The 26,530-nt window shown below is 41.6% G+C and overlaps 3 protein-coding genes across 8 annotated transcripts; 1 reads left to right on the forward strand and 2 right to left on the reverse strand.

The window, feature by feature from the left end:
• The first annotated feature begins 836 nt into the window (after positions 1-836).
• LOC306792429 (rho family-interacting cell polarization regulator 1-like) lies at positions 837-10,677 on the forward strand. 2 transcript variants are annotated; one of them, XM_079289541.1, is made up of 17 exons: positions 837-971; positions 3,335-3,422; positions 3,548-3,681; positions 3,837-3,915; positions 4,041-4,064; positions 4,181-4,234; positions 4,738-4,887; positions 5,048-5,111; positions 5,201-5,244; positions 5,328-5,453; positions 5,886-6,034; positions 6,156-6,264; positions 7,433-8,068; positions 8,156-8,370; positions 8,994-9,084; positions 9,195-9,288; positions 9,380-10,677. In XM_079289541.1, the coding sequence occupies exons 3-17, from the start codon at positions 3,590-3,592 to the stop codon at positions 9,448-9,450; spliced, it is 1,998 nt and encodes a 665-aa protein (XP_079145667.1). In that variant the 5' UTR covers positions 837-971; positions 3,335-3,422; positions 3,548-3,589; the 3' UTR covers positions 9,451-10,677. The 2 variants fall into 2 exon arrangements, with proteins under 2 accessions (XP_079145667.1, XP_079145668.1); XM_079289542.1 differs by having other exon boundaries at positions 857-1,162.
• An 85-nt stretch (positions 10,678-10,762) lies between these two features.
• On the reverse strand, positions 10,763-16,834 carry vrk3 (VRK serine/threonine kinase 3). Of its 5 annotated transcripts, none has more exons than XM_079288698.1 (16): positions 16,784-16,834; positions 16,070-16,284; positions 15,825-15,983; positions 15,502-15,615; positions 15,264-15,425; positions 14,548-14,694; positions 14,216-14,259; positions 13,950-14,016; positions 13,362-13,446; positions 13,164-13,266; positions 12,981-13,073; positions 12,759-12,891; positions 12,328-12,445; positions 11,964-12,022; positions 11,742-11,878; positions 10,763-11,300 (listed from the first exon to the last, which is right to left on the reverse strand). In XM_079288698.1, the coding sequence occupies exons 2-15, from the start codon at positions 16,281-16,283 to the stop codon at positions 11,742-11,744; spliced, it is 1,635 nt and encodes a 544-aa protein (XP_079144824.1). In that variant the 5' UTR covers position 16,284; positions 16,784-16,834; the 3' UTR covers positions 10,763-11,300. The 5 variants fall into 5 exon arrangements, with proteins under 5 accessions (XP_079144824.1, XP_079144825.1, XP_079144827.1 ...); XM_079288699.1 differs by having other exon boundaries at positions 11,711-11,878; XM_079288701.1 differs by having other exon boundaries at positions 13,950-14,012; positions 14,212-14,259.
• A 902-nt stretch (positions 16,835-17,736) lies between these two features.
• rab27a (RAB27A, member RAS oncogene family) lies at positions 17,737-26,451 on the reverse strand. The gene is made up of 6 exons (XM_079293176.1): positions 26,287-26,451; positions 21,740-21,907; positions 20,238-20,323; positions 20,003-20,106; positions 19,514-19,637; positions 17,737-19,144 (listed from the first exon to the last, which is right to left on the reverse strand). Exons 2-6 carry the CDS (start codon positions 21,890-21,892, stop codon positions 18,949-18,951), a joined length of 663 nt encoding a protein of 220 aa, XP_079149302.1. The 5' UTR covers positions 21,893-21,907; positions 26,287-26,451; the 3' UTR covers positions 17,737-18,948.
• Positions 26,452-26,530: the final 79 nt, after the last annotated feature.

Consider the following 26,530-nt stretch of genomic DNA (forward strand, 5'->3'; position numbering starts at 1 on the left):
AAAAATACGTGCACACTCCACATCAGTCATTTTCTTCAGATTTATAGCTTTGATGATGTGTGCAGCTGTTCGCAATTGGGTAAAGCTACAGATTTAGGAACAGAATTTGAATAAAAGTGTATGTATATTTTCAAATGAACACACCAATAGACTATTCCTATCTGGTGTAGCCAGTGTCTGTCGGTATACTTTTCACAATCATTCACGATAGTCTAATATTTTGTTTTCAGTCAGTGTCATTTAATACTGTGTTGACAAATATACTGTGCTCATCTTTGTTGAGTCCAGAAGGTGGACACTGGAACATGGTTTTGTGGTTTTGACTTAATTTTTATGTTTTGTTACTGTCACACGGTTTCTCCATTTTATAATTTATCTACAGCTATTTTTGTCTACATGAGACATTAAACTCCCACTTTAATTTGGAAGGCTGATCCGATTGTTTGTTATTGCAAGAATAGTATGACATCTATCCTGTTCTGGAGGACGAATTTTTATTTGTGGTGTACCCCAGGGTTCAGTTGTTAGGCCATTAGGTTATATTTAATATATATGTCTAATGTATAATGAATGAAGATTCTAATAACGTTTAAGTAAGTTAAAGTAAAAAAATAGAGAGTTCCGTCATTTTGCGGCCTTAAATCAATTTCTCACGTTCCCTAAACCTCATGACAAAATGTTTTTTGGACCATATGCACCAAAATACTTGACATTTCATTAATGTCTGCGTATTTGTGCTTTCAAATCAGCTGCACATTTCTGTTCACTTGGTGAGCTTTTATATTGAAAACCTGCAACCGGAAGTTAGTTGTGGTAGCTCGTGCTGGCTTGATTGTGGACACACAAAACTGCGAAATCGAGGAGAGGGACAGCGCCCAGAATAACTGTAAACCTCTGCAAACTGTGGGCAGCATCGCGGTGGAAATGAGACTCCGGTCATATTCTCCGGGCTGTCGGACATTAAAACAGAGGTAGGGGGGCTGCTGCTTATTGTCGACAAGGCCACAGAAGAAGAAGAAGGCTGATCTTTTTCTTCTTCTCTACATGGACATGATCCCGTCCTACGTGAAGTTGCTTTCCTGTGATGTTATCGGAAATATACCCGCCAGCTGGCTGTGAATGACTCAATCCAAAACTATCCGTGCGGGTTTTTGCGGTTATTGTGAGTTAATGGACGGACAGTTCGGGGGAGCAGGGTGTTGGGGGGGGGGGGGGGGGGGGTTATTTTTTGTGGCCTGTGATGAGCTACGGGGGCTGGGGTGGGATCTGTGCCGAATACAAAAAAAAATCTGGCTCGACTCCGTTTCCCTAAATGTTGAGTTTTGAGCTCCATCCTTCGCTGTTTTACTTGAAGTTAAAGAGCACGAGCGTGATGGGTGAGCGTGTTGATCCGACTTGGTGGCCTGCAGCCGGGTTAGGATAATCCAGTAATCTAGAGTAACGTTGTAGCTGGTTGCGTTTTATTGTAGCACCATTGAGCGTCATTCTCCTCCTCAAACAGACCCCCAAAGTGTGGATGAACACTGTAACGGGGTGTGAGCTGCGTACTTGTTTATATCCGCACCATTGATCCAATGATTAGTGGATCATCTAGAAACGAATCACTTCCAGTTGTGATTATGACTAATCTGTGAACGACTTTCTTCTAATGGTCAGATTAAAACACTTTTTAAGACGTACTTCTTTACTGCTGCTTTGTGATTGTAGTGCCAACACATTGATTGCGAAACATTGATGGTCAACTATTGAGATCATTGACAAATTAATTATTTATTTTAAGCAAAAATGTGTCATGTATTTACTCATTCCAGCTTCTTCAATGTCAAACTTGTATCTGACTTTTATGTTTTTATATCTATCTATTGACATGGACTTCTTTTTACTTTCTTTGTGACGATTTATATACTAAAAAAATTAATTTACTAATTAAAAAAAAATCAGTTTTGATGAAAAAAATCATCCGTTGGAGCCCTATTCAGTGATCGATTCATTTGTGAAAAGACACTCATGCGTGTTATTCTACTGGCTGAACAAGCTTGCTTGTGAATGTGAGTGAACCAAAAGCTTTTTTTCAACCAAACTCCAGTCTTGTGAGGTGATTGTAAACAGTGTCCTCTTTGTTCACTCCGCTGGGAGGAGAGGATTAATCCAGTTAATGATCTCTGATGTAAGGAAAGGGATAAAAGCACATCTGACAGAGAGGTAAACGCCACTCAGAATTGTCAATATTACTGAAGTCTGCTGAGCTATTTATGGGTGGGTGGGAGTGTGGAAGACGTGTGCATCATCGCGATGACTTTTCACTTTGCCGGCTGTGCCCACCTCTGGGTGCAGATCTGAGTCCTGCATAATGTGGGTTGGGTGGTGGGGTGTTTAATCCGTCAAGGCTCTCTGGTATGGCACCTTTTCTTTGCCATGTTCTAACCCCTGACCAACTGCAGTTAATCCTCCCAGTTAAGATTAGCGGTTTAACTGGACCCCCGGCCTGGTGCACCCCGAGCCCACATCCTCATTGTGTGGCAGGAGAACATAGAAAGACAGCAGGGTGTATGCAGCTTATGCAAGGCTTCGATCATATAAAACCACAATCTGTGTGTTTAAAGCATTGAATACCGTCTGTTGTAATAAGTTCTCTTCTGGTTCTGAGTTTGGTGTCAGACAATGGGCAGCAGACGCCATCAGTAGCTCTGCCCTGTGTCGTCTCATTCACAGATCCCATGTGTTAATATGGGTTTGGCTCCGGCTTGACAGCTTTCGTTTGGTTTAAATCTGTAATCTCTTTTGTGACTAGATTAGCTCATGCACGACCCTCTCTTCCTAGAGTTTCCCCTGACTGTGGCGTCCCGCTAATCTGCACGTCTAATGGCTTATTTTGGAGGGGAATGGGGGGAAATGTTGACACCCTGGCACATAGCAGAGGGCTAGTTTTATATTCTTGAGCCAAACTTCTGTGTAGAATTTCCTGTGTGGACTCAGACATGAGACTTCCTGTACTCCGGGGTTGGATGTGGAGGGGGTGGAGAAGTAGGGAAGGAAGGGGAAGAGAAGCTAAACCAGACTGTACTGCTTACTGTTGTCAGTCGCGGCCACTGTGGTTGCTGCATGCATGTCGCTCACCATCTCAGATTTTCAACAAAACATTGTGAACAGACCGAGGAAGTGAAAGAACGGTTCCTATCTTCTCGTTTTCCTCCACCAGTCTTTCCTCCAGTGACCTCTGTACTTATCAGAAGCCTTGATAATCACAGAGTAAGAATCCTGTCAGGTACAGTGAGGTGTGAAGTGAAGAGGGACATTTTTTGTGTCCAATGTCTCCTTTTTCTGTGTAATACAGGACATGTCCATCAGTTTGTTAAAGCCACAGTGCTGCACTCAACTCTCCAAGCATGCCACAGTAGTGACCGTCTCTCGTTACTCAGCAGGTGAGCATTACTCTTTCTTTCTCTCTCTCTGTCCTGCCAGTTTCCTTGATTTTTAAATGTGCTGTGATTGAAATAACCACGAAGGCCTTATCAGAGGTGATCCCGTGTTCCTCTCCCTCCCTCAGCACTGTTTTATCCAAGAGAAACGTGCCTTGTAAGGAAGCAGGATGTTCACAGGCGCCACAAAACTTCCACCCACTAAAACCCCGCAGCCCGAGCGGTTGGATGAAGTGTACGCTACCTTACGCCGAGGCTTACAGTGAGTAAACGCGTCTCGGGCTCTGTTAACAGTGATTCCAGTGGAACGCTGCCAGGTGGAGAAAAAAACAAATCACAGAAAACGCAGGACATGGTTTGCTTTTGAGTGTGAAAATGAAGAAGTAACAGTGATTGGTATTTTTTTTTGTTTGTCAGGTCGTACTTGCAGGTCCACCAGCTGGAGCTGGACAGTCTGGGCCAGCAGACCAGAGAGAACAAGAGGAACGGTCGATTGGTGAGAGCTCATGTAGTCAAACCAGTGTCCCCACTATTGAGTGTCACTCAGTACTGGTCAGGATGCTGCCGGTCAGGGTGTTAATTGGACACTTTGTGATGCTAAATGTGTTGTTTTCTTTGCAGGGGTCTTTGTATGAGTTGGATAAGGTGAGTTTCATTCACACCTGTTGTATACAGACACAAGTGCAGCACATTGAAACTGTATGAAGGTGGAAGAGACACTTTCTGTTTTAGTTTAATAATGAATTACTTTTCTTTTGTAGCAAGTGAAAGCTATAGAGAGGTTTATGCGTCGCCTGGAGTTCCACCTCAGCAAGGTGTGTATTCATATGAGGAATTGATTCGATAAATGATATATATATATATATATATATATATATATATATATATATATTGTGTATATATGTATATATATATATATATATATATATATATATATATATATATTGTGTATATATGTATATATATATATATATATATATATTGTGTATATATATATATATATATATATATATATATATATATATATATATATATATATATATATATATATATATATATATATATATATATGTATATATGTGTATATATATATATATGTGTATATATGTGTATATATATATATATATTGTGTGTATATATATATATATATATATATATATATATATACTGTATATAATTTAATCTGACCATTTCCATCAAATAACCAAGACACTAAATAAAAGTAAATATGTGAGAATATTCATTTTCATCCTGTTTTCTGATGAGTATCGAACATCACATTGATTTGTTGAAACCTGTGCAATATTTTCTTTCCCAGGTTGAGGAGCTGTACGATGCATATTGTATACAGCGCCGACTGCGTGACGGAGCGAGTAAGATGGTGGCGGCCTTTAACTCCGCCACTGGCAGCAAGGAGGCCAGAGAGAGCCTGAGTGAAGCCAACAAGGGCTACAGGGAATGTACAGAGGCAAGTGACTGAGCTGATGTCAGCGTGTTTGCATGTTTCAGCATATACACACTGGGTTCTTTGTTCCCGTTATAGATATCAGACCATGCACTGTATGTTCTTACCTTCTAACAAATCGCTGTTATGTTGTTAAAATCCTTCCTTCCATCTGTCTCTGCAGCACATGTGCTCACTTGAGAGTGAATTAGAAAGCCAGATGGGAGAATTTCATGTCAAGATGAAGGGTGAGTCACTTTCTACCACTTCCTATTTCCTTCACTCTGCGTTATTGTACAGTTTTATAGTTCTCATTTTCTTCTTTCGGATGTTTCAGGCCTCGCTGGCTTTGCACGTCTGTGTGCCGGTGACCAGTATGAGGTAAGAAACACGAACGCAAGCATGTAGTCACAAATTGTGCGGAGTGTCCCTGCATCACATCGGTCTGTTTTTGGCCCCGTCAGGTCCTAATGCGTTATGGGCGGCAACGCTGGAGGCTACGAGGCCGCGTGGAAGTCTGCAACAGGCAGATTTGGGACAGTGAAGAGTACATCTTCCTGCCTCTCGTCACAGAACTGCTGTCAATCAAGGTAATGAAATCAGCTTGTTTGTCATTGTAAACGAAGCCCATGAAACGACCGAAACCAACAATGTTTGACTTTCATAACCTGTTTGTGGCCACTGGGTCTTACTCAAGATTTAAATCTTTAAACAGGTCACAAATTCCTAGTTTCATTGTTAAAAAGGCCAAATATTCACCTAAAACAGCTGGGTAGTTCTCAGCTAATGTAACTCAAACTGCTGTAAGTAGTGCATTTGTTGATGCATACTGGGTTTTTCCCGCTGCGGGTATTTACAGCAGCAGGATGTCTGCAAAATTCACTCAAAATAAACTAGAGTGACACACATTCTGTCTGTTCTCAGAGAGAGACCGCTGTAGCTAGTTGTCACGTTCTGTGGAGTTCCCGTGGCCTCTGCCTCTCCTCATCTCTCTCTGAGGTTTGCTTGTTGTGGTTCTCCAGGTGACGGAGCTGAAGGGCCTGGCCAATCACGTGGTGGTGGGCAGCGTGTCCTGTGAAATGCTCGACCTGTTCTGCCCCCTTCCCCAGACGCTCGCTGTGGATATCAACGACCTCGGGACAGTGAAGCTGAACCTAGAAGTCACCTGGAGGTACTCTGACCTCTCATGGCCTCTATTCGTTTTGTAATTTTACACTTTTAAAATGTTTATCGAGGTTGTTTTTTTGTGTTCTGTCTCTCAGTCTTTGTCTTGCTTTGTTGTTTGTTTCCAGTCCCTTTGATAAGGACGACCAGACATCCTCCACCAGTACGGTTTCCAAACGTCTGCTGTCCAATCACAGCCCTCCTGACACGCCCTCTATGCGGGAGCAGGTGTTTTATGTGAGTCACAATAAAAGAGATCAGAGTCTTCCACTAACAACAATCCATCCCACCTGCTCTGTTACACTACTGAGTTATAGTTTGTATTAAGGATATGTAAAACCATAAGCTGCTACTGATTTCACTACATATGTATTACTGTCATTTCATTGGCTTGTACTATTTCAGCTGCTCCCCAACTGCTTAGTGTGTAGCGGTAGCGCTGATGTGTGTGAGGACGTCCACAGAGCTCTGTGTGTCAGGACGTGTGGTTGTGGGAGTGCCGTGCCTAATGTGAGGAGAATGAACGATAGCAGTAGCGGGACATGTGACAGCAGCAGCATGTGTGAACGCAGCTGTGGTCCTTGTAGCTGTTTAATAGTGGTTGAGTAGATGTCCCTCCTCTTCCTCACCTCGCTGAAGAGCGTGCCTCGAGGCGGGCCCAGACAGAGCCGCTCGCTGGTGGAGGCGCTCCACGATGTCATGGCGGACAGGATGGCGTCCTTGCGTTGTGAATTCAGCCGTACAACACCCAGATTCATCTCATTTTGTCAGCTGCAACTGTATGAATGGTTATTCGTAAGATTTTTAAGACTAATTGATAACTGTCTTTGTCAATGAATTGAGCTAGTACAATTGAATTTATTTTGTATGGCCCAAAATCACAAATTACAAATTTGCCTCAGAGGGCTTTACAATATGTACACATTTGACATCCTCTTGTCCCGGAACCCCCACCCTTTGACGTAGCACACGGCACAATCTGTCCTTGTGAATCTGAAATGTTTGCTGTGTTTATAGTTGGTAAATGACAACAATAAAATGATCACTGAAATTAGAAATAAGCTCCTGTCAATAGACTGACTGGTTCTCAAACTTTTTCTGTCATGCCGCCTTTTGGAAGCAGAAGAAGTTTCATATCCCACTCATCAGACGCACATGACACCAAATCATTTAACTTTAGTTCCACATTTTCAGCCTCCGTTGCCTCTCTTTCAATTCCTCTGACCCACAGTTTGAGGGCCACTGTATTGAGTTTGTCAGTTGTATTTATCATCTGCATTTTCTTTTATTGTTATTATTTTTCTTGATTTGATGACCAACATGTACACAGAATCTGTAATCCTGCTGTATGTAGACATGCTCATTGACTCTTCTTGCTGTTCTCTGTGTCTTGTTTCCTGCCTAGTCTCTGCTGAAGCGACAGGGTGAAATGGAGAACGGGACCGTCTGGTCCAACTCCTCTGAATCCTCTGACGACTCCTCCAGTCCGGCCTTGGCTCACCACGCTCAGAGGCTGGCGGCCTCCAACATGCTGCAAACCACTCTCCCCGCTCAGCTGTCCTTCACGCCGCACAAGTCCAGCGCGTCGACGCCGTCGCTCTCATCCAACCAAGAGGAAGATGAGACAGAAGCCGGGGAGGTTTTCACTCAGGCAGACGCGGTGCCCAACGGCCATCTGCAGACGTCCTGCTCTCATAGTCCAGACTGCACTGTGACTGATAGAGTGTCCGTCCAATCAGCTGACCTCTCTGAATCCTCAGCAGACCTGAGCTGCTCGTGCCCCGACGTTTCCTCTGTACCTCCCGTGTCGCTGATAGAAGCACAGGATTTGACTGAAAGTAGCGTCCCACAAGTTTGTATTTCAGCGGAGGAGGAAAAAGACTCTCCTGAGGATTTGTCAGTGAAGGTTGGACAGGCTGAAGCAGAAACAGAGGACAGCACCACTGGAGCAGGAGAGGGACGCCAGGTAGAAGCGTCAGAGAAACACAGAGAGCCACATCAGTCCGTCCAGGAGTCAAAACCACCGGAGGACGCTCTGATGGTGAGCTTCATTCACTCCTTTGTTTTTGTGAAGTTGAATGTGTTGGCGGTGATATTTCAACACCTGCATTTGTTTCCCCCCCCATAGGTTTCTTTTCCTACTTCTTCTAGTTTCACTCTGGAAGTCGAGACAGCCCTTGAAAGTTTTGACTTTCTCAACTGCTCTGATCTTGAGGAAGAAGACGAGGAACAACAGGAAGACAAAGGAGAAAAGAAGGCGGATGAGGGGCAACATGAAGAGAACCAACACAAAATGGAGGAAGAGAAAGCGGAGGAAGAAGAAAACTTTTACTCTGGAAGAAGGTCAGTGTTAGTGGACATTGTTGAGATCTGAATAGTTAGGGCCTTTCAAGTATTTTATGCAAACAAATGTCCGTTTCACATGACCAATAAACAAAATGAAACTTCCTGTTCAAACAGGAAAACCTCCCATTATTCTGAAAGGGGAATCCCCTCTTCTAGCACTGCAGTCACACAACTGAAAAGCCAACATTTTTTATGTTAAGTATTTGTAGTGACTGAAGTGAAACCTTATAAACGGTGTAAAACTTGTTTAAATGAGCCGAATCAACTGTAGTGAGAAAATGGATTTTTATTCCGATGTAACTGCCATTGATGGTGGGTTCGTTGTGGCAATGGTCTGTCGGAGATATCGTAGTTTTCCCAAAACCTCCAACTCGGCTGTTCATCGTTATGGTCTGAATGATATGATGTGAACGCAGCAACAGATCATACTCAAGAAGGTCTTATAGTTTCCTAAATCCCATGAACCTCGCTGACCAACTTTACTTTGATTGGCCAAAATCTCCAAATGTACCAAATGCATCAGGCTGTATTTTGGGGAAATGATGTAGAAAACATCCAGATGTTTCCATACAAAGATGTCACTGTTGCGTCAGTCTACTTTTGTGTGTCTCACTCTGCAGCGATGAGGAGGAGGCCGATGCTCTACAGATCTTCATGGAAGCCCCAGAAGGATTTAGGAACTCTGATGAAGATCGTTTCTCTGAATCACAGGTAAATCAAAGTATCTGATTAATGCTTCTTAAAGCAGTCATGTGAGTGTGTTGAATTTCATGTTAATCACATGTAAGCTAAAAGAAATAAAACGTTTTTATTTTTTAAAGGGGTCAAGCGTTGGGGACGCGCAGGATTTGTGTCAGATGGAGATGCCCGAGGAGAGGGAGGAGCACAGCGAGGAAAAGGGAGACGAGCAACACGGTGAGAGGAGTTTGTTCGTAAACAGAGGCTGTAGTTGTTCATGTGACTACACAACTGGGTTTGTTCATTTTCCCTGTTTTGAATCTTTCAGGGGAGGACACGTCCCATGGTCAGGAGGAGCGCCCCACTACTCCCACCCATTTGGCCACTTCTGTCTTCTAATGACACAGTGGAACCATAGCTACACCATTTCTCCCACTCTGACCTACTCGAGCCATGTCCCTGTTCCACTCACTGCTCAGACAAACAAGCTCTTCCATCACGGCCGAGTTTGTGCACATATTTGCTTGAAAGTAAACGTTGAGGTGTCAGCACCTCAGTCATGACTGAAAGTTAACCCCCCCCCCCCTCCAGTTACTTACAGTCCCTTCAAAGTCCTCATTTCTTTTCAACACACAATCCATCACGTTGCCTGGGTTGAAGTGGGACACCACTTAGTTTACACTTTCTTTAACTGTTCCTGTTATGTGAAAATTCAATGTCCAAAACATTTCAGGAGCAGCTACAAGCGGCCTTGTTTGTGGCTTTATTACAGAGCATTTATTAGTTTAGGATGATTGATTTCTATAATCTAGTGAGGAGTCTACAATCACTTACTGAGGTGCACCAAGTTTGCATTCAAAGCTCTCAGTATATGTGGATGAAAAAACAGACGTATCAGTGTACGGCCCAGAGCTCTTTCCACTTAGTGACAGAGAAAAAGACTTCACGAGCATGTGATGTTTGTCTGAAGACTTTCATCGACGTGCTCTGGACATTTAGTCAAACCTGGAATGTACCCTGACCGAATCTTTTCATTTTCGGCACCAGAGACCGTTGATTATCCAGAAATACACACGGAGTGCAGAAGTTACATTCAACCATCAAAGCGACACAAGGAACATTAGTAATATTAGGACTGAATATAAACACTTGTGACTCTTGAGTTTCTCCTCAAACTCACTTTGGTTCAACATGAAAACAATCTGCAGTGTAAAACTATATTTAAACCTGCATGTGTAGCTGCCTCACACTGCCAGCATGTCTGTATAAAAAGCTCAACTGATCAGTTTAAGTGTGTAAGCTAGGCTTCAGTGCAAGGAAGTCATCAGGTCTGTAGCTGTGTTCAAAAGCCGCCTCACGGGGGCGCTATAGTCCTTCAGCATCATGTTTTACGTTGTTCTACAAAAGCCTCGTCATTCAGAAAGTGCCTCAAGTGACAGACGTAAGGTTTTAAAATGCCACGACAGAAGAGATCAGGCAAAAGATAAGTGTTTATTTTCTGAATTACTTTGTGTGCACAATAAGAGATATTTACTGTTTCATATAAAGAATTGTATATGTCTTGAAATGTTAAAATGTTTATGTTCAGAAATGTTTCAACTTTATAAAAGGTTTCTTTCAAATGAGCATGTCTGTTCTTGTGTTGACTGAATCAGCATGTGTAATCTGTCATAAGGACTCTGGTTTAGTACAGAAACATCACAACAAGATCTCCTCAAGAACAATTTATTCAAACACCCCATGAAGTGAAGATGTGCTCTTAAGAACATGAATGAATGAATGATGGTGTTTCTGGTGAGGTCAAAGGACACTAAGGCACTGTTTTATTCAGGCAAACTACCGATGCAGACATGAGGAAGTGTTTATTTGTGTTAATCTACATCTGTGTGTTGACTCGTCTTAAGGAAATGTTCATGTTAGAAACAGTTGCAACAAGCAAGGTGTTAGAGGAACACAGACACATTTAACTAACAAAGTGGCAACAAAACACAAATGTGTGCAACAAATAGAGAACTTGCATCGCACTCACATTGTAGCGAGATCCACGTTGACCGCATAATGTTTAAAACACCCAAAACAACATATGCGTAACATGATGATCCCAATCAAAACCCAATGAAAGAACACAAGTGTCATTTGCACACATTGAACTCTACAACACTCAAACATTCAGTGCAATGAAACAGATAAAACACAGCTAAAAACAAGTTCAAAATCTGGAAGAATTGTCTTCTTTTTGTTCCATTTCTCTGAAAATAAAACACAGATATTTCAAAATACAATTAATGCACAAGGTTCTTAACTTTCAACATAAACTATTATTCACTGAGGATGAGAGGCACATACCCAGATTACTGTCACTTTCAACTGAATTATTTGTGTACTGAATAAAAATCCTTAATCTGTATTTATTGTAACAGTGGAATGTGAAATTTAAGGGAACAATATCATAAAGTCTTTTCACACAAAATGTTAACAAATATAAAGCCAAAACAGAGCACAGTGTGTCACTGCCCAAAATCTGCAGGCGCCAACACGGTGGAGCGGAATCTCTTTTTCAGAGTGAAAGAAAAATATTAAATATTCTGCAGAGTAAGTTTTCTGGTTGTAAAGTGTCTGGACCCTGTGATATAAAACTAGAATCTACATGTGCACATACTTGTTTCTGAGATGCAGCGATGAGTCCTCACCTAAAAACTAAGCGGCAGCTCCAGTGACCCCCCAAGCTGCAGCAAAGCAGCACTGAGTCCAGCCTTCAGAGCAGAGTAGTCCGGCTGCTCAGAGTACTGCAGAGTCATCACTTCAGTCAGGTACGTTTGAAATGCACCTACACCGTGACACACACAACAATATATCAGAAAATGGCACTTGATCACACACTTACGTGTTGTATAACAAACATTTGAACTTACTGGAAACTCCCTTCCTCCCGAAGCAGTGACTCAACAACGCAGGAACATCCTCAGTGAACCTACAATGAGAACTATTTGAAGTACTTGCATTTTCTTTGTGTTGAACTATAACCTAATCATATAGGTCGATGTTACGCAGGCATGTTGATACAGTTCTGTTAATTCAATAAGTCCAGCGACAACTGTACATGTTTCAGACTACTTTAATACGTATCCACGAACAACTGTCACACGTCTTCCGTTCCTCTAGAACTAACCGCGGCACACGCATGCGCACTAGTTAACTCAGGACTTAACAGTTCAGTATTACTATGGTGACGCAAAGGGACTTTGAACATCCCAGTAATGATACACTCCCTCTCACCTCTGTTTCTGAGTGGCTACCTGGTCCGGGTCAGTGAGGGGGGTCCACGGCAGCGCCCCCGTGTGCCACCGCAGCATGCAGTAACCCAGAGACTGCAGGTCACTGCGTCGAGACGGAGCTTAACGGAGAATACACACGAATGGTTATTACGACATCGGTTTTTCCTCCCACATTTACCTTGTTAGATACATCAACACCACAAAACAATCCTCAGAGGTACATATCACCTTCCAAACTAAATCAAATCGGTCTTATCATGTGAAGCCTGTGTGTGCAGACAGATGGACGGTGGGTGGAGTGCAGGTGTTCCCCGTGAAAAGACGAGAATAAGTCTGGTAGTGTTTGGTTGGCAGAGGCTCATAGTGTGAAACTGCATCTGATTGGCTGATGTTAGTGGGAAGAGGAATCCGTGAACCACAGAAGTGACTCACCTGCTCCCTTATGTGCATCCAGGCTGATGAACTCAATGGTGCCCTCGTGTGGTGTTCTGCTGGCTTCACGGTACTCTACGTGTTGTCCGCCTGGACAGTACCTGAAGGCGTGGCAGTATCCTACTAGGTATACCTAATCACACACACAAGCACAAAGTGGTCAGTGTAAAGCACATTTCAATCACGGGAACTGACAGCTTAAAGTTTGTACATATGTTTCACCTGTGACTTCTGTCCTGGTTTGATATAAATGTTTTCTGCATTGATGTCAGCATGAACATACTCGTTTGAGTGGATATACTGCAGCACATCTAACTGCAAGCAGAAAGAAATATGAATGTTTATGAGATGAGGGGGAAATCAAGAACATCGTCTGAAAAAACAACCCGTCAAGTTTCCACTCACTATTCTGCAGGCGAGCTGGAGGACAGCTTTCTCAGACACAAGCTCTGCTTCTTCCTCCATGATAGACCGGAGAGACTGGCCCATGTTGGGGGAAATCAGAAACCTATATATGAAAATTAAAAATAAAGATAAAGAACAATTCATAGCAGCAACAATGTTAATGTTAAACTCTTTCACATAATGTGCACATTTTCACACCTGTAGGACTCTGAATGAAGACCAAAGCCAACACAGGAAGGAATCCCCAGAAAATCCATCTTGTTTAGTTTGATCCACTTGTCCACTAGAGAGAGAGACGATCGGTTTTAATTATCATGAGTGTGGTTCATGTGTAACGTCACACTCCTGACTAACCAGGATTGCACCTAAAGGGTTAAAGATGTCATTTGTCTCCTTGGCATTGCTCCTGTTGAATAAGCTCTTGTCCACTTCTGCTTTTCTTCTGAATGGATTATGAAATAAAAAGGCAGATATTTTGAATGGATGTTGTGAAACTAGATCTTGTGACAAACTGTTGGAACGTGCTAGTAGTTAGTACTACTTGTTAGTAGTTCTGTTTCTGTCACCTGTTTAAATCTTTGACTATTGAGCAGCCTGTTACAGCCAATATAAACACTGAAGCACTTGACAGTGATAAATAACGCTACTGCCTTTGTTTTGACAGCATATACGTCCCTTGTAGTTATCATGAGATACATTAGAGTCATGGTTTGACTGCAGCCAGACCTCCGTGGGTGACAGAAAATGATTTGGACGTACGAAACTAGAAACACACTAAATCCTCACCTGACGCAGGTTTAGCGGCTCGCTGCAAAAAGTTCTGCTCATTGAAGATTCTTCCATCTTTAGCTCCCTACGATAAAGAAACACAAGATAAGATGCACTTTATTGATCACACTCAGGAAAGTCGATGGGAAATAGAGACAAATAAAAATAAAAACAAATCAGTTTGTTGATGAATACCGGTACATATGTAGCAGAGCGATTTCTATTTAACTTATGGAACCTCTGGGATAATAATTCAAAAAACAAAGTGTTGAGGCAGTACTTGCCAGTTTGAGGATGTCCTTTGATTCCTTGGAATGGGATCGTGAAACTGTTTGCAAAAAAGACAAAACAACATCATTTAGTTGTGACAATACAGGCTCTTTTCTACCATTATTTAAATTTTTTACAAAAGTCAATTGTTATATCCTGCAGCTCTGTCCTCTAAACTAGGTTAGCCATCACTTTCTATACAGCTGGTACAAAATCTGCTTTAATGAAGTGCACCGGACACATTTAGATATTTAACAGTAAATGTAATATATCATCGTTAATATACTATCTTCTTTCTTTCTTTAACTTTCCAGTTTTCGCCCTGATGTCGTGTCCACTGTCTCACCTTCGTAGATGAGCTCTGTCGTGCTCTGACTGAGCAGTTTCACCAGCCTCCACTTCTTGCCCACTGTGTCCGTCACCTCTTCACCTTCCCGTAGAGGCTCCACAGCGGACGCATGCTTTGCCTTCTTGGCTTTGCTTTTTCCTGTCACTGTAGATGCACAGAAGGGGAAAAAAATAACGTTACACACTCACATGAATAATTGATGCACAACTGTAGTTTGTCTCTCTGGGCTTAAATCGCCATCCTGATGTCACAGATGTTTTTTATTTAGAAACGTATAAATATAAAACAAACGAGTGCGGAGTGACAGAAAGCCCAAGGAGAGGAAGATGACCGGGATCAAATCCGGAATGTCACAGTCAGCCCCCCACTTCACATCACATGTTTAAAATGGTCCCATGTACGTCTAGTCATCTGATGCAATGTGTATCTACACACTGACCTGATAAGATGTAACCACGTCTCCAGCCTGATTGCAAACAAATTGATATTTTGTGAATGTAAAATGAAAGTCCACCACCTGAAAACTGAATCCCTCTGTTGTTCCCCCTTTTATAAATGAGTCACTTCACAAACTGTAGCTGTATGTGGTGCTTTACGTTTTATTATGTCGGCCTCTAGCGGGAGCCTGAACTTCACTGGTAATAATAATATAATAAATGAACCTTTTACTTGATAAATAAGCAAGTTTGGTGATGGCAAACCTTTTTGCTTACCTTTGAAAGGTGACCTGGAGATTGGTGAAGAAACAGAGGAAGAGACGGCCACAGGACAGCTGTCGACCGCTGACTCCTCTGCTTTCCTACTCGTTTTATCCGTCAGCCTCTTTCTCTCTTCTACCTGCTTAACGGGGCTGGAGAGTTTTGCCTTTCCCCTCACTGTATATGGAGCCAGCCACAATCAATATTCATCAGACAGAAGATTATGACAGAAAAGAGACTGTCACCAGCTCACCAGGTCGAGGGAACAGGACAGGAGAAGACTCTGAAGCTGGCTCCGCCCCTGTGTCGAACTTCAAAGGGACTGTGTGCTGCTTTGGTGGAGTTCCAACCAATCCAACACCGTTATCTGTTGATTCAAATCATAGCACAGTTGTTCCAAAGAAAGGCATCCGCTGGCAAATGAATCTATTTACACCTGCACCATCGGTATGTGTTGCCTGAAGGAGGAAGCTTTATGTCGCAATGATGGTTTATGCTACAGCAAGTTAAATAAAACCTTCTAGGTCAATTCTCTTCTTCAGAACAGCAAAGTTGTAACTGCTTCCAGATAATCACCTTTGATCCTTTCCCCTCTAACAGGGCTAGTGGAGGGCACCACAGGTGGAGGGGCATCTTTATTGTTGAATTTAACTTCTTTGTCTAGATGAAGGGCGTTACGGGTCTTTCGCAGTGCAGGACGAGTTGTGACTGGAGTTGGGGCGTTACATGCGCAGACTACAGAAAAAGATAATTTACATTTATGTAAATTTACAAGTAGTTTGTTCAGTACGACTATTATGAAATATTGTCAAGATATTTACCTGTGCTTTCCATGGGCTTCCAAACAGAGCTTGAAGCGAGGCTTGAATTAACTACGGCTTCATCCTTTTTGGGAGGAGAGAGACTTAAAGACGGCGTCAAGCTCACAGGTGCAGACTCATCAACAGGACAGGGAAGCTTCTCCCCACACGATGGACAGAATTTAAAACCAGGCTTCAGCTTTGTCCCACACTGGGGGCAGAAGTGGAACGGCATTCTGCAGGAGTAAATACATTATTGCACATCTATTCTCTCTCTCTGTGTCTCTGTGGAGGTACTCCTGTGTATATGCATCCTCGGGAATAAACCCACACACTTCACCAGACACACACACGAGCTCCTCTTGCAAAGGGATCGATACAAAAACACACTTACACTCAATATGAGAACGTAATTGTCCCAAGAAGAGTATCACTTATGCACAGGCTTAGAGTACTAACTGGACTTGAATACATTAGCCAAAGTGTTAGTCTGTGTTTATTTATTCACTGCTCAGGTGACAAAAATAAACATGACCAAACAGCTAACGTTAAACATTAGCCAGTCCAGCTTCAACTAATACAGAAGCGAAACTTATGCAAAATAGAAATGTAGCAATCGTCAGCTGAATGTTGACCAAAATGAAATGTAGCTGGAGTATCGCCTTGTTGAGTCTTGGCTTTTAGTCAAACTGGCGCCTGGGTAACGTTAAAATAAACGTAATGTGTCACAGATACCTTTCCAAACGCTCCACTGGTCAGGATGTTGGTGCTTCTTCTTCTTCTTCTTCTTCGCCGGATAAATGCTCCTGTTAGTTGGAGCAATGCGGGGGAAGTGCTGCCCCCTGCAGGTAAGATAGCTGTTTCTCATACTCAACGAGGTATACTGCCACCTGCTGTTGGGGAGTAGACATCGCATTGGTGGTTGTTTCCTACACCGCTGAACAAGTGCCGTAAATGCTGGAAAAGCTGCGCCGGTCAAAATAGAAGCGCTCCGTCAAAATGTAATACTTCTCAATTATCTATCGGTTTTGGGTCCTGGGTCCGGATACAACGGCGTCTGGGTCCGGATCCGGACCGCGGTCCGCCAATTAGTGACCCCTGTATCAGACTACATAATAACTTTAAAAGTGGTAACAGTATCTACTAGTGGCTCTTGGAGTTTAAACATAGTAAGAGGAGATACATCTTATAATCTTGAGCTTAGTTTTTTTCCTACCTTGAGTAATCAGAAATAAATCAGTGAGGGAGATAACTCAAATAATTATTTTTAAATGTAAGCTGTTGTATCATTAAATGCTAAAATAATATAGATATTTTTATTATTATACTATATTTATCCCGTTAAGGGGGAAATTTGTCCCTGCTTTTTGACCCATCCCTGTATCAGGGAGCAGTGGGCTGCCACATGACCTCCAGTTACCAGTCAACCCTCTTTGCTCAGTGAGCTAGTCCCCATAACAATGAGGGAGGATGAATATATCGAATATGACGCTGAACTGACTGAAATGTTGTCCCGTCTGTGTCACTACTGGCACAAATAACACAATAATAGTGGCTGTAAATAAGACCCGGTATCAATTTCACTAAGTATACAGCACTTAGTCAACATTTTCAAGATCGATTACATAACAAAAGATATGTTTCAAGTAATACATAAATAAACTGTTTATTTTTGGACATCATTTACATATATTGCATATGAAAACTGTATGGCACAATTAAATATTAAATATTTAATTGAAAATATTAAATATTTCAGTGTAGTCTTACTAATATAATCTAATTAAATTTTTAGCAGTAGTTTCTCAAATCTGTGAAAAATAGAGTGGAAAAATATACTTGTGTCGAAACTAAAACATTGTTTCACCCTCTAATATGTATATGTATATATATATAACACAAATGATGTGGATTTGTGAGTGAAAGTATTTATAAAATATCAGTGGTATTATAAGGTGGACTAAAAGTTAACTGAAATGCAGGTCACATCTTACTGCCTTTCTTATAAAACTTGGCATTAAAAACATCTGGGCATTTTTCAAAAATCAACAAATTCAACAGCCTACTTGTTAACATTGACACATGAAACAAAACACCCTCGATCCAATAATCTAGTGACGGTTAGAGAATTTAGCAATGGAGCTGTCCTTTAACACCTCACAGCTCTTTCCACTGCATCTAGCACTTGAATACAGGGTTTCTATTAGAAATACTTTAGAAGTTGACGGCCTAAACGATAGCCACACTCAATAAAAACATTACATTACCTGTGTGAAATAACACCCCTGCTTATTTTCCCTGAAGTTGGAGGTATTTGATAAAAGTTAATTAATTTGTTATGATTTCAGCAAAGATAGTCATTGTTTCAGTTAATAACTAATATCCAAATGTTGTGGGGTCTGGGCATTAAGCATCTAGGATCTCGCCTGAGCCAAATCATGTATATTTTTAACGAAAGGTATCGTCACAGTTGCAGTATTCAGCAGGACATTCAGTCGAACATCAGTCGCATGTAACTTAAGTTTCCTTAAAGTACATCCGTAGCAGATTGTACACCCACAATAAACTATGACTGCAGGTATCACAGTCAACATTTAACTGACTGTAAATTTCAGCTAGGCTTCATAAAAAAAAATATCCCATCCTCCAATATGTATTCAAAAGACCCATTATACGAATTTAAATCAAATGCCCACATTTAAAAGGCACTTTATCTGTACTGACAAATAATACACCATGTCAATGGATGCATGCCAGTGCAGTGCATTGTGGGCCAATGGACACAAATCATGTCAATTTTCACCTAATTTATAATAAAACTATACCGTCTAACCTGGATGTCTTCCTATTTTTCTCTCCAGTATTATGGCCACAGATATGTACTGTGACCACTGTTCATTCTAACATGCACATTTGCTCCTATCAGAGCCCTCTGAGAGGTCTGCGTTGGTGGGTCCATTATCTCGGACGGTCCCATCAGGGATCCAGGACTTGTCAACACATCGTTCCATCCTCTTCATGATGAGATCCAGCAGGACGTCCACAGCCTGGTTCACGTTCTGCCCGTTTGCAGCACTCGTCTCAAAGTATGGGATTCTGCATTGGCGAAAACAACGTGGGGACTTCATCATACAGGCTGAACAGTTCAAGACAATCAAAGGAGAACACCAACTACCCAAAGCACAGTCAGCCCGGAGTGACATGTTGTATTTAATACCGTGACTTATTCTCTCCTGAAGGCATTTAAAATGTTTCCTGCAGCACATTTCCACCGCAGTACATGTGTTTTCATTAAAGGTGTGTCTACTAGGGTTAGCACAGCATATTTTACACATGTGAACAAATATTTGCCATTTAAGAGTGACATTCTCCTGCACAGACTTTGGCAAACAATGCAGCCACTGCCTTCTTGACAAACACCTGAGGGAGAGGTTCACGCACAGATGGATCAAAGCTGAGACATACCCGTATTTCTCTGCCAGCTCACGGACCTCGTCTTCACGGACTGCTCTCTGATCCGACAGGTCACATTTGTTGCCACATAAAACGACGTCTGGACTTTCGCAGTATGCGTGAATCTGTAGCTGACCTGAAAGACACAATCAGCAAGTTGTTATGTATTTTATCTTATTTTAATGTGTTATACGTTTGCTTTTGAGAAAGAAATCAAGCGAATGTTAATGTATTATATTCACATAAAACACAAAAAGTTGAGCACAGTAGCAGCAGTAGCAGAACATTTGCTCATATAACACAGCCCACTGTCAACTCTCTATAAACAAAAAGAGTTTTGTTAACATTCACTCAAAGTATTTTGGTCAACAAGGAATTTAATATTGTCAAATGTCCTGTGCACTTGAATTTCTGTTACATAAAATAAGTCAAACTAAATTATAGGAGCATGAGTTTAATGACTAAAAGTTCACATTTAGAGTGATATATCAGAGGACATACTCATCCAGTTTCTGACGTTGAGGAAGCTTTGTTCATTTGTGAGGTCAAACAGAAGGAGGAAACCCATTGCATCTCTAAAGAACGCGGTCGTCAAACTGCGAAACCTGACGCCATTCAGACAAAAAAAAAAACACTTCATGAGAAAGAAAATAATGAGTGAAAAAGACACGTTTGAAAACAACAGAAGACACCACAGGATTTGAGGAAGGTGAGAAAGCGCGAGTACTTCACGTACCTCTCCTGTCCTGCAGTGTCCCACAGCTGCATGTGGATCTTCTGTCCTCTACCTGAAGATCCATCTGGATTTGTTGACTTGTACACCTGAGTGAAACAGACCGGTGCGGTCAAACTAACTAGTGTTGTCTGCACCAACTTTAACACAATTACAATGTGATAGAAACAGCAACAAAACAAAGCCTACAACATTTGATCTCGATCGGCATCAGTCGTGTTGTGGGAACATGGCTTGTTGCAGAGTGTAGTTGCACAGTTGCCTCCATTAGATAAAATCAAACGGGAATGACTCAGCATACTTTGCAACATTCACCCGTCTAGTCTTGTTTATGAATCCAAAAAAATGATCTAAATACAGTTACTCAGCTAGTGCGTGGTGACTGTGTTCAGCTCACTGTAGAGGTGTGGTGGCAAGAAACTACTTTATGTCTCACAAAATAACTAAATAAAAATGAGTTTAATGCAAATTTGACTTCAGTAAACAGAAGTTAACTTCAATTGTTCAGCCAATGTAAATGTGTTTTATACATCAGAGATCACATGCAGTAATAGTCTTTTCCACGGTGTACTGTATTTGTATGCCAATAACTGTATTAACATATTGTATTCTGCATTATATCTTTTACTTAATATTGCGTCTCAGTGGTTTCAAAGATTGTTTTACACTGAGCTCTCCTTTCTGATAAACAATTCAGCCTCCACCAACTTGGTTTACAATAAAAGATTAGCAGCATTAATCTGGTGTTTCATGGTAAACTGGATGCAGATAGAGACTAAATATTATCCACAGCTTTTCTTTGATCTTTCCAACAATGCATCACTTCTGTCAGTTGCAGTAAACACTTCGGCAGCACAGGAAGCTACTGGAACCTATTTGAGATTGAAAGCGATGTTGAGCCGCGTAGCATTCGGTCTTGGCGCGTGCTGTCGCTTTCAGCTGTATGACTGTGACCACTGGACAGCCAGCTACAGTACTACTGGAGTATGAATCCCATTATATAAAACTTCAACGGTCATTTCATGGACCAGGAAAACCAAGAAGGATTCATGTTTACACACAACCAACGGCAGGAAGCACAGATCTGAGTTGTTTGACTGAACCTCCAGGATAGCTGATGAAACTGTGAACGGGCTATATTCTTGGAGCTTGAGGTCAGAAGCATTAAAGACAAAACACTGTGTAAACATGAGCACCGCTCTGCTGTTTGCCAATGGTATGAAGTGTTTATTCTTAAGGAGGGTGCTGCCTGCTGTTCACCAACATTAGTCATTACTCGGACTTCTGTTGCGACACTCATCAGTCGTCTTTTGTTACAAGAGAGTTGCTTAATAGTGTGCGAATGCATTTAAGCCCCTAATTAGGAAGCCATTAATGCTTGTAGCACACATGGACACAAGGAAATGTTATGTCGGTAGTACAGAGCGTAAACTCCAAACGTGTTTTTACTGAAGTATTGAGGAAAATGTAAATGCTGGCTTTTATTCAAACTTGACTGAACTTACCACTCTTTTTTCTCGGAAGTCTATTCCAACTGTAGTGATGAACTTGGAGTTAAACTTGGTGTCTGTGTATTGGTAGAGGAAGCTTGTCTTTCCCACGCCAGAGTCACCGAGGGCTAGGAATTTGATGAGGTAATCATAGTCCCCATCAGACATAGTGAGCGCTTATTTCTGAGACACACAAAAAGAAAAGAAATCCAGTCAACAAACAATCTGGAAAAGAAATGAATCTCAAATTGAAAGAGTATTTGTTTTTTTATCCCCAGTGTAGGAAATTAAATCGTGAAGCAATGACAGAGGATCATGTCCATGGTGACCACACAGAAAGCAGTCTACATTTCATCCAACCATTTAAACATCAAGGAACCCTTAGAATGCGTGAATCTCTCTATCCTCCAGTTAAAACGATAAGCCTGACATGATGTGTTTTTTTGTGTTATAGTTAGCAACTGTTTTGGTACCAGGAAATACGTTGAGTTAAAACCCAATCAGCTGGTCACATCCTTGCCCCAACTGGGGTCGGCGAGGTGGAGGTTGTTCTCCTCGGAGCTGAGGCCAACTAGCTGCAGCAACCTGGCTGTGTTGCCAGGAATGTGGTGCCAAATCAGTGCTTTAAGATGCTCCGTGTAATTTAAAAGCCATTTCATCTTGCTGACACAACGACAGAAAGCATTTTAAATTCCTCTGTTTCTCTCCAGCCACATAAATGATATTTACCGGATGAAACATTTGACATGGTCGACTAACTCCGGTCAAAACATCCAAAAGAAAGGGCAGATGTATCATATGACCAGTGCGTAGAAAAGACTTCAGACAAGTCTTGCATTCTTTCAGTGTAACCCACACTGAACTTTTCATCTGGAGACATAAGCAGCTTAAGGTCTCGTGCAAAATCAAGACAACATGACAAATTGACTGTGATGGAAGAAGAAAAAACTCAAAAAGCACTGATGTAGCCATAAACAGTGAGCAAAGACCAGCGAGCCCCAGAACTATGATTTGACTCAAGTAGTTTAAAAAAAAGGTATAACGTTTTACTTGGTTCTTTTGGTATATGGTTCACTCTGTTGCAAAGCTCTTTGTAACGCTTTTCAAATATGTTTTACAAATCAATTTCTGTTATTGCAAGGCCACCGTCAAACCCACACAGCTAAGATTATTATCCCACTCTCTGAAGTTATTAGAAAATAAATAAGATGTGACCATTAGTGAGCAACATGTTCACTGTAAACACTTGTACTGAAACTCACTGAGGCTGTAAACAATGTAAAGTGTCTCAGATCACAACATCCACACATTTATATTCACTTATGAGCAAGATTACTGACTTAAAACTCACATCTTCCTGCTACATTTCATCTTTCATAACACCACTTTCCTCTTATCTTCCACTCAAAAGGCCCACTGACGTATACACACACATTTACTGTAGTTTACTAGTTTACGGTGCTGCTGAATTGTATTTCGCTCTATTGAGGCGTGTTTCTTTCAAATTTTGTCCACCTCTGAAATTACTACAAACATGAATCAACTCCTCCGGTTATGTAGATTGCATGAGTCTTAGCTAGGTGTACCTAAAAAACTGGCAGAGGCATGTTCCCACTCGACCCTTTTTGACAGCAGACATTTTGAATTGTCATAGCAGGACAAGCACAGGTGTGCAACTGGGACAATTAATGGCGACATAATTAACGTTATTAGTAACAGGTGTACTTTTACTTCTAAGTCAAAATCAGCTGCTGTGAAAAATGTCATTCTGACTGCTTATAATATATTTTTCTATCCGAGTTATTGCTGACATTACTTTTGAAATCCCCGGCATAAAAACTTGAGTCAGTATATGATTTCTGTTTCGGTGAAAACAGGTCACATAAGTGACACAATCAAGCAAAACCACACTGCCGTCTATACAGATTGTATCAGCACATTTCTGCAGATGCATCAGGCGAACCAGAAGTCTTCTTATTGAGCTCCAGTTGCAAACAAGAATTAGTTTAAACTCATGTTAACAAGTGAATGTTATACTGAGAAGAAAGCAAACGTTCACGCGTAATGTGCAGTACACAAAGCTGTGCTAAAAACGTCACTGTCGAGGCCCTTTCCAAGTCCCAGAACTGGTCCCAGTCCTGTCGCAGCTGTGAAAAGGAAGCGAGCTCTGATGGCGGAGTGTGATCTTCCGTCGTGTTCGGCAAGAAAACACTGAGAGCAGTGAGAGCACAATACATCTAATCCTACTACTGCCCAACACAAACAACACACTTCTCTGAAACAACGATGCTCCAATCTCTGGCAGGATGGTGGGAAGGACTTTGTTTATTATTCTGAATTGATAGGAGACGCGCCGATATATTGGCATGTTAAAAGTATCGCTCAATATCAGCTTTAATGATTGCAATTGGTTGAACTAATTACAATCAAAAGGTATGCAATATTTTTCTCTGACCCATTTTAATATCTAAACACAATCTATTAGCTGATGCAGAAGAATATCTAGCTCTATCTTAAGACAGGAGTGGGCTTTCATATCTATACTAATATAATTAGCAGCTCGCAGTGAATTAATTCCTGTAATTGATGGAAGAAAGTGATTTTTCAATGTTATTGAAAGAGAAACTGTAATTAACGTATCGATCACATTTGACCCAAACCAGATCCACTTATTAAAAGGCAGGGCTGCTAATCTTCTTCAAAAACTTTATACATTTTTGTAGAAATCCTCATGACATCCTGACAGCAATCAAGGAAGAATCAAATGCTCTGACAGACAAAAAGGTATCTGTGGCTGTCGCAGGACTGTAATGAGCCTGTCCAATGACTTCATTCTTTCTAACTCTTGGAGCAAGTGCTGCTAGCTACTTTCTTTGGGCTGGTTTTTTCGGTTGAATGATTTTTAAAATGTTGCTAGTTTTTCATGACTACTGCCTTTAAGGTCAGCATCAGTTCCAATGACCAATCTGTGCATCCAAGTCTGTTTCACCAACCAGTTAAAGCGGTTAACTGCCATGAGTAAAACGTTCACAATCACCAATTGGCAATTAGTTTCTTGTAATGTAATTTATGGCGACTGTATGCTCCACTAGAATATGATAAAGAGCAACGATAGGAGCCTCAAACAGCTGCAGTCTTATCCAATGTTGTGACCCCACTTTTTAGAGGGTCCTGATGTTAAAATCCAGTTTTAAGGCCTTTACTATTTCAGTATAGTTAACCATACTAACCAGTGTGGGAAGATGGTGCATGTAACTATAAAAACGTGTGCTTAATTAAATGACCTCAAACGTATTACTATCGGACATAAATACAATGTACAGAAAGCAGAAGATATGGGGGTGCATCCCTATTAGACACTGATTAAAGCGATCATAAACTTCTAAATGAGCTTAGTACAAAAATGTGTGAAAACAATTAACCTGTGTTGCACCTACATTCACACTGAGACTTCATAAATAAAATCCATATCTGCGAGTGTGAGAAAATACTGGATGATGATTTCAAAACAAACCACAAAAAGACACATTGAACCCTCATTGACGCGGGTGAGATTTTTAATCTCAGTGAGATCAAGTTGAAATAAACCTTTGTCTACCTTACTATCTGTTGGCATTTCCTCCCTCACTGCTACCCTAGTAGCTGTGTTCCCCGGGCCAAGTACCAGCACCACCCATACAGACCAGCAAACAAGAAGCAGCTTTAATCATTTGTCAGGATAAGTGGCTGCTGTCCAACACAGCCCTGGCAGCTCCTTGGGAAAATCCGGATATGCACATACCATAAACTTGAAAGGGTGTAGCACCATACAATGGACAACAATACAATCAAATGATTAGAGACAGGCACCACCTCTCTTCTGGCTGCCAAAGCCGGTCACTATCTGTGTAATTAAACCACCTTGTGAGGAGTCATCTGCAGCAGCACCAGACAGTGTGAGGCTCATTCAACTCGATCTCGAACCAACATTTAAATCGATTAACCCAAATAAAACCGAAAAGACCTTTAGATGGTCCTCGTGTGTGTGTGTGTGTGTGTGTGTGTGTGTGTGTGTGTGTGTGTGTGTGTGTGTGTGTGTGTGTGTGTGTGTGTGTGTGTGTGTGTGTCAGGAGGCCCGTTAGGTAAGAAATAATCCCTTTTATCTTACTTGGTCTGGATTCTGCCAAAAAGACTAAAGAAGATGCCAACTTCCAGCTTCCTCTGTCAGACATGTTGCAGCCAAAATATGGATCCAAACAACCACAACAACGTGCAGTCCTGCTTGAAAACAAACCTTTCTTTAACTACACAGTGGCGTTGGTCTTTAACAGTTATTGAGCAAGTGTGGAATAAACCAACAGCTATGAAAAGAGGATGAGGCAGGTGTACACATGTGTCACAACTAACGGTCTCTTGTGAATGTAACAAGTTAGAAGAGTCTGCTTCTAATGCAGACGCTCGCGTGAAGTGAAGTTAAAAGAAACCTCTTTAAACTCTGAACGTTCGTGAACTCCTGAGAGAAGCAACAGACGGATTATTTCGACTGACATTTCCTGAAAGCACTGTAACGTGTCACAACTCACCAGCGGGGCGTTGCTGCTGCGCACTGTGACCTGCAGGCAAACAAAGTCGTTTGAAAAAGTGCTGAAGACTTTACCGCGAGGTGAATAAAGGATGGCTTTACTTTGTCCTTCGACTCTCGGTTGACATGAGACCAGCTTCTTTCACACCGAGCAGCTGCTTTACTTCCCGTGGTCGTTGAGAAACAGCTCCTCCTCCCGTTAGAAGCTACGACACCGCAGAGGCGTGTACTTCTTCAGAGTACAT

This window comes from Melanostigma gelatinosum, assembly GCF_949748355.1.
Source record: "Melanostigma gelatinosum genome assembly, chromosome: 2".
NCBI lineage: Eukaryota > Metazoa > Chordata > Actinopteri > Perciformes > Zoarcidae > Melanostigma > Melanostigma gelatinosum.

What these genes read in the sequence shown, in the direction of transcription:
- rab27a (XM_079293176.1), bottom strand. Translation starts at nt 21,892, where the DNA reads ATGTCTGATGGGGACTATGATTACCTCATCAAATTCCTAGCCCTCGGT. An exon ending in GACACTGCAGGACAGGAGAG is followed by an intron (nt 20,107 to 20,237) that starts GTACGTGAAGTA and finishes GAATGGCGTCAG; the next exon opens with GTTTCGCAGTTTGACGACCG. An exon ending in GAGCTGGCAGAGAAATACGG is followed by an intron (nt 19,145 to 19,513) that starts GTATGTCTCAGC and finishes TCGCCAATGCAG; the next exon opens with AATCCCATACTTTGAGACGA.
- vrk3 (XM_079288698.1), bottom strand. Translation starts at nt 16,283, where the DNA reads ATGCCGTTCCACTTCTGCCCCCAGTGTGGGACAAAGCTGAAGCCTGGT. An exon ending in GACAGAGCTCATCTACGAAG is followed by an intron (nt 14,260 to 14,547) that starts GTGAGACAGTGG and finishes TTTTGCAAACAG; the next exon opens with TTTCACGATCCCATTCCAAG. An exon ending in AACCAGGACAGAAGTCACAG is followed by an intron (nt 12,892 to 12,980) that starts GTGAAACATATG and finishes GTGTGTGATTAG; the next exon opens with GTATACCTAGTAGGATACTG.
- LOC306792429 (XM_079289541.1), top strand. Translation starts at nt 3,590, where the DNA reads ATGTTCACAGGCGCCACAAAACTTCCACCCACTAAAACCCCGCAGCCC. An exon ending in ACCTTACGCCGAGGCTTACA is followed by an intron (nt 3,682 to 3,836) that starts GTGAGTAAACGC and finishes TTTGTTTGTCAG; the next exon opens with GTCGTACTTGCAGGTCCACC. An exon ending in CAGAACTGCTGTCAATCAAG is followed by an intron (nt 5,454 to 5,885) that starts GTAATGAAATCA and finishes GTGGTTCTCCAG; the next exon opens with GTGACGGAGCTGAAGGGCCT.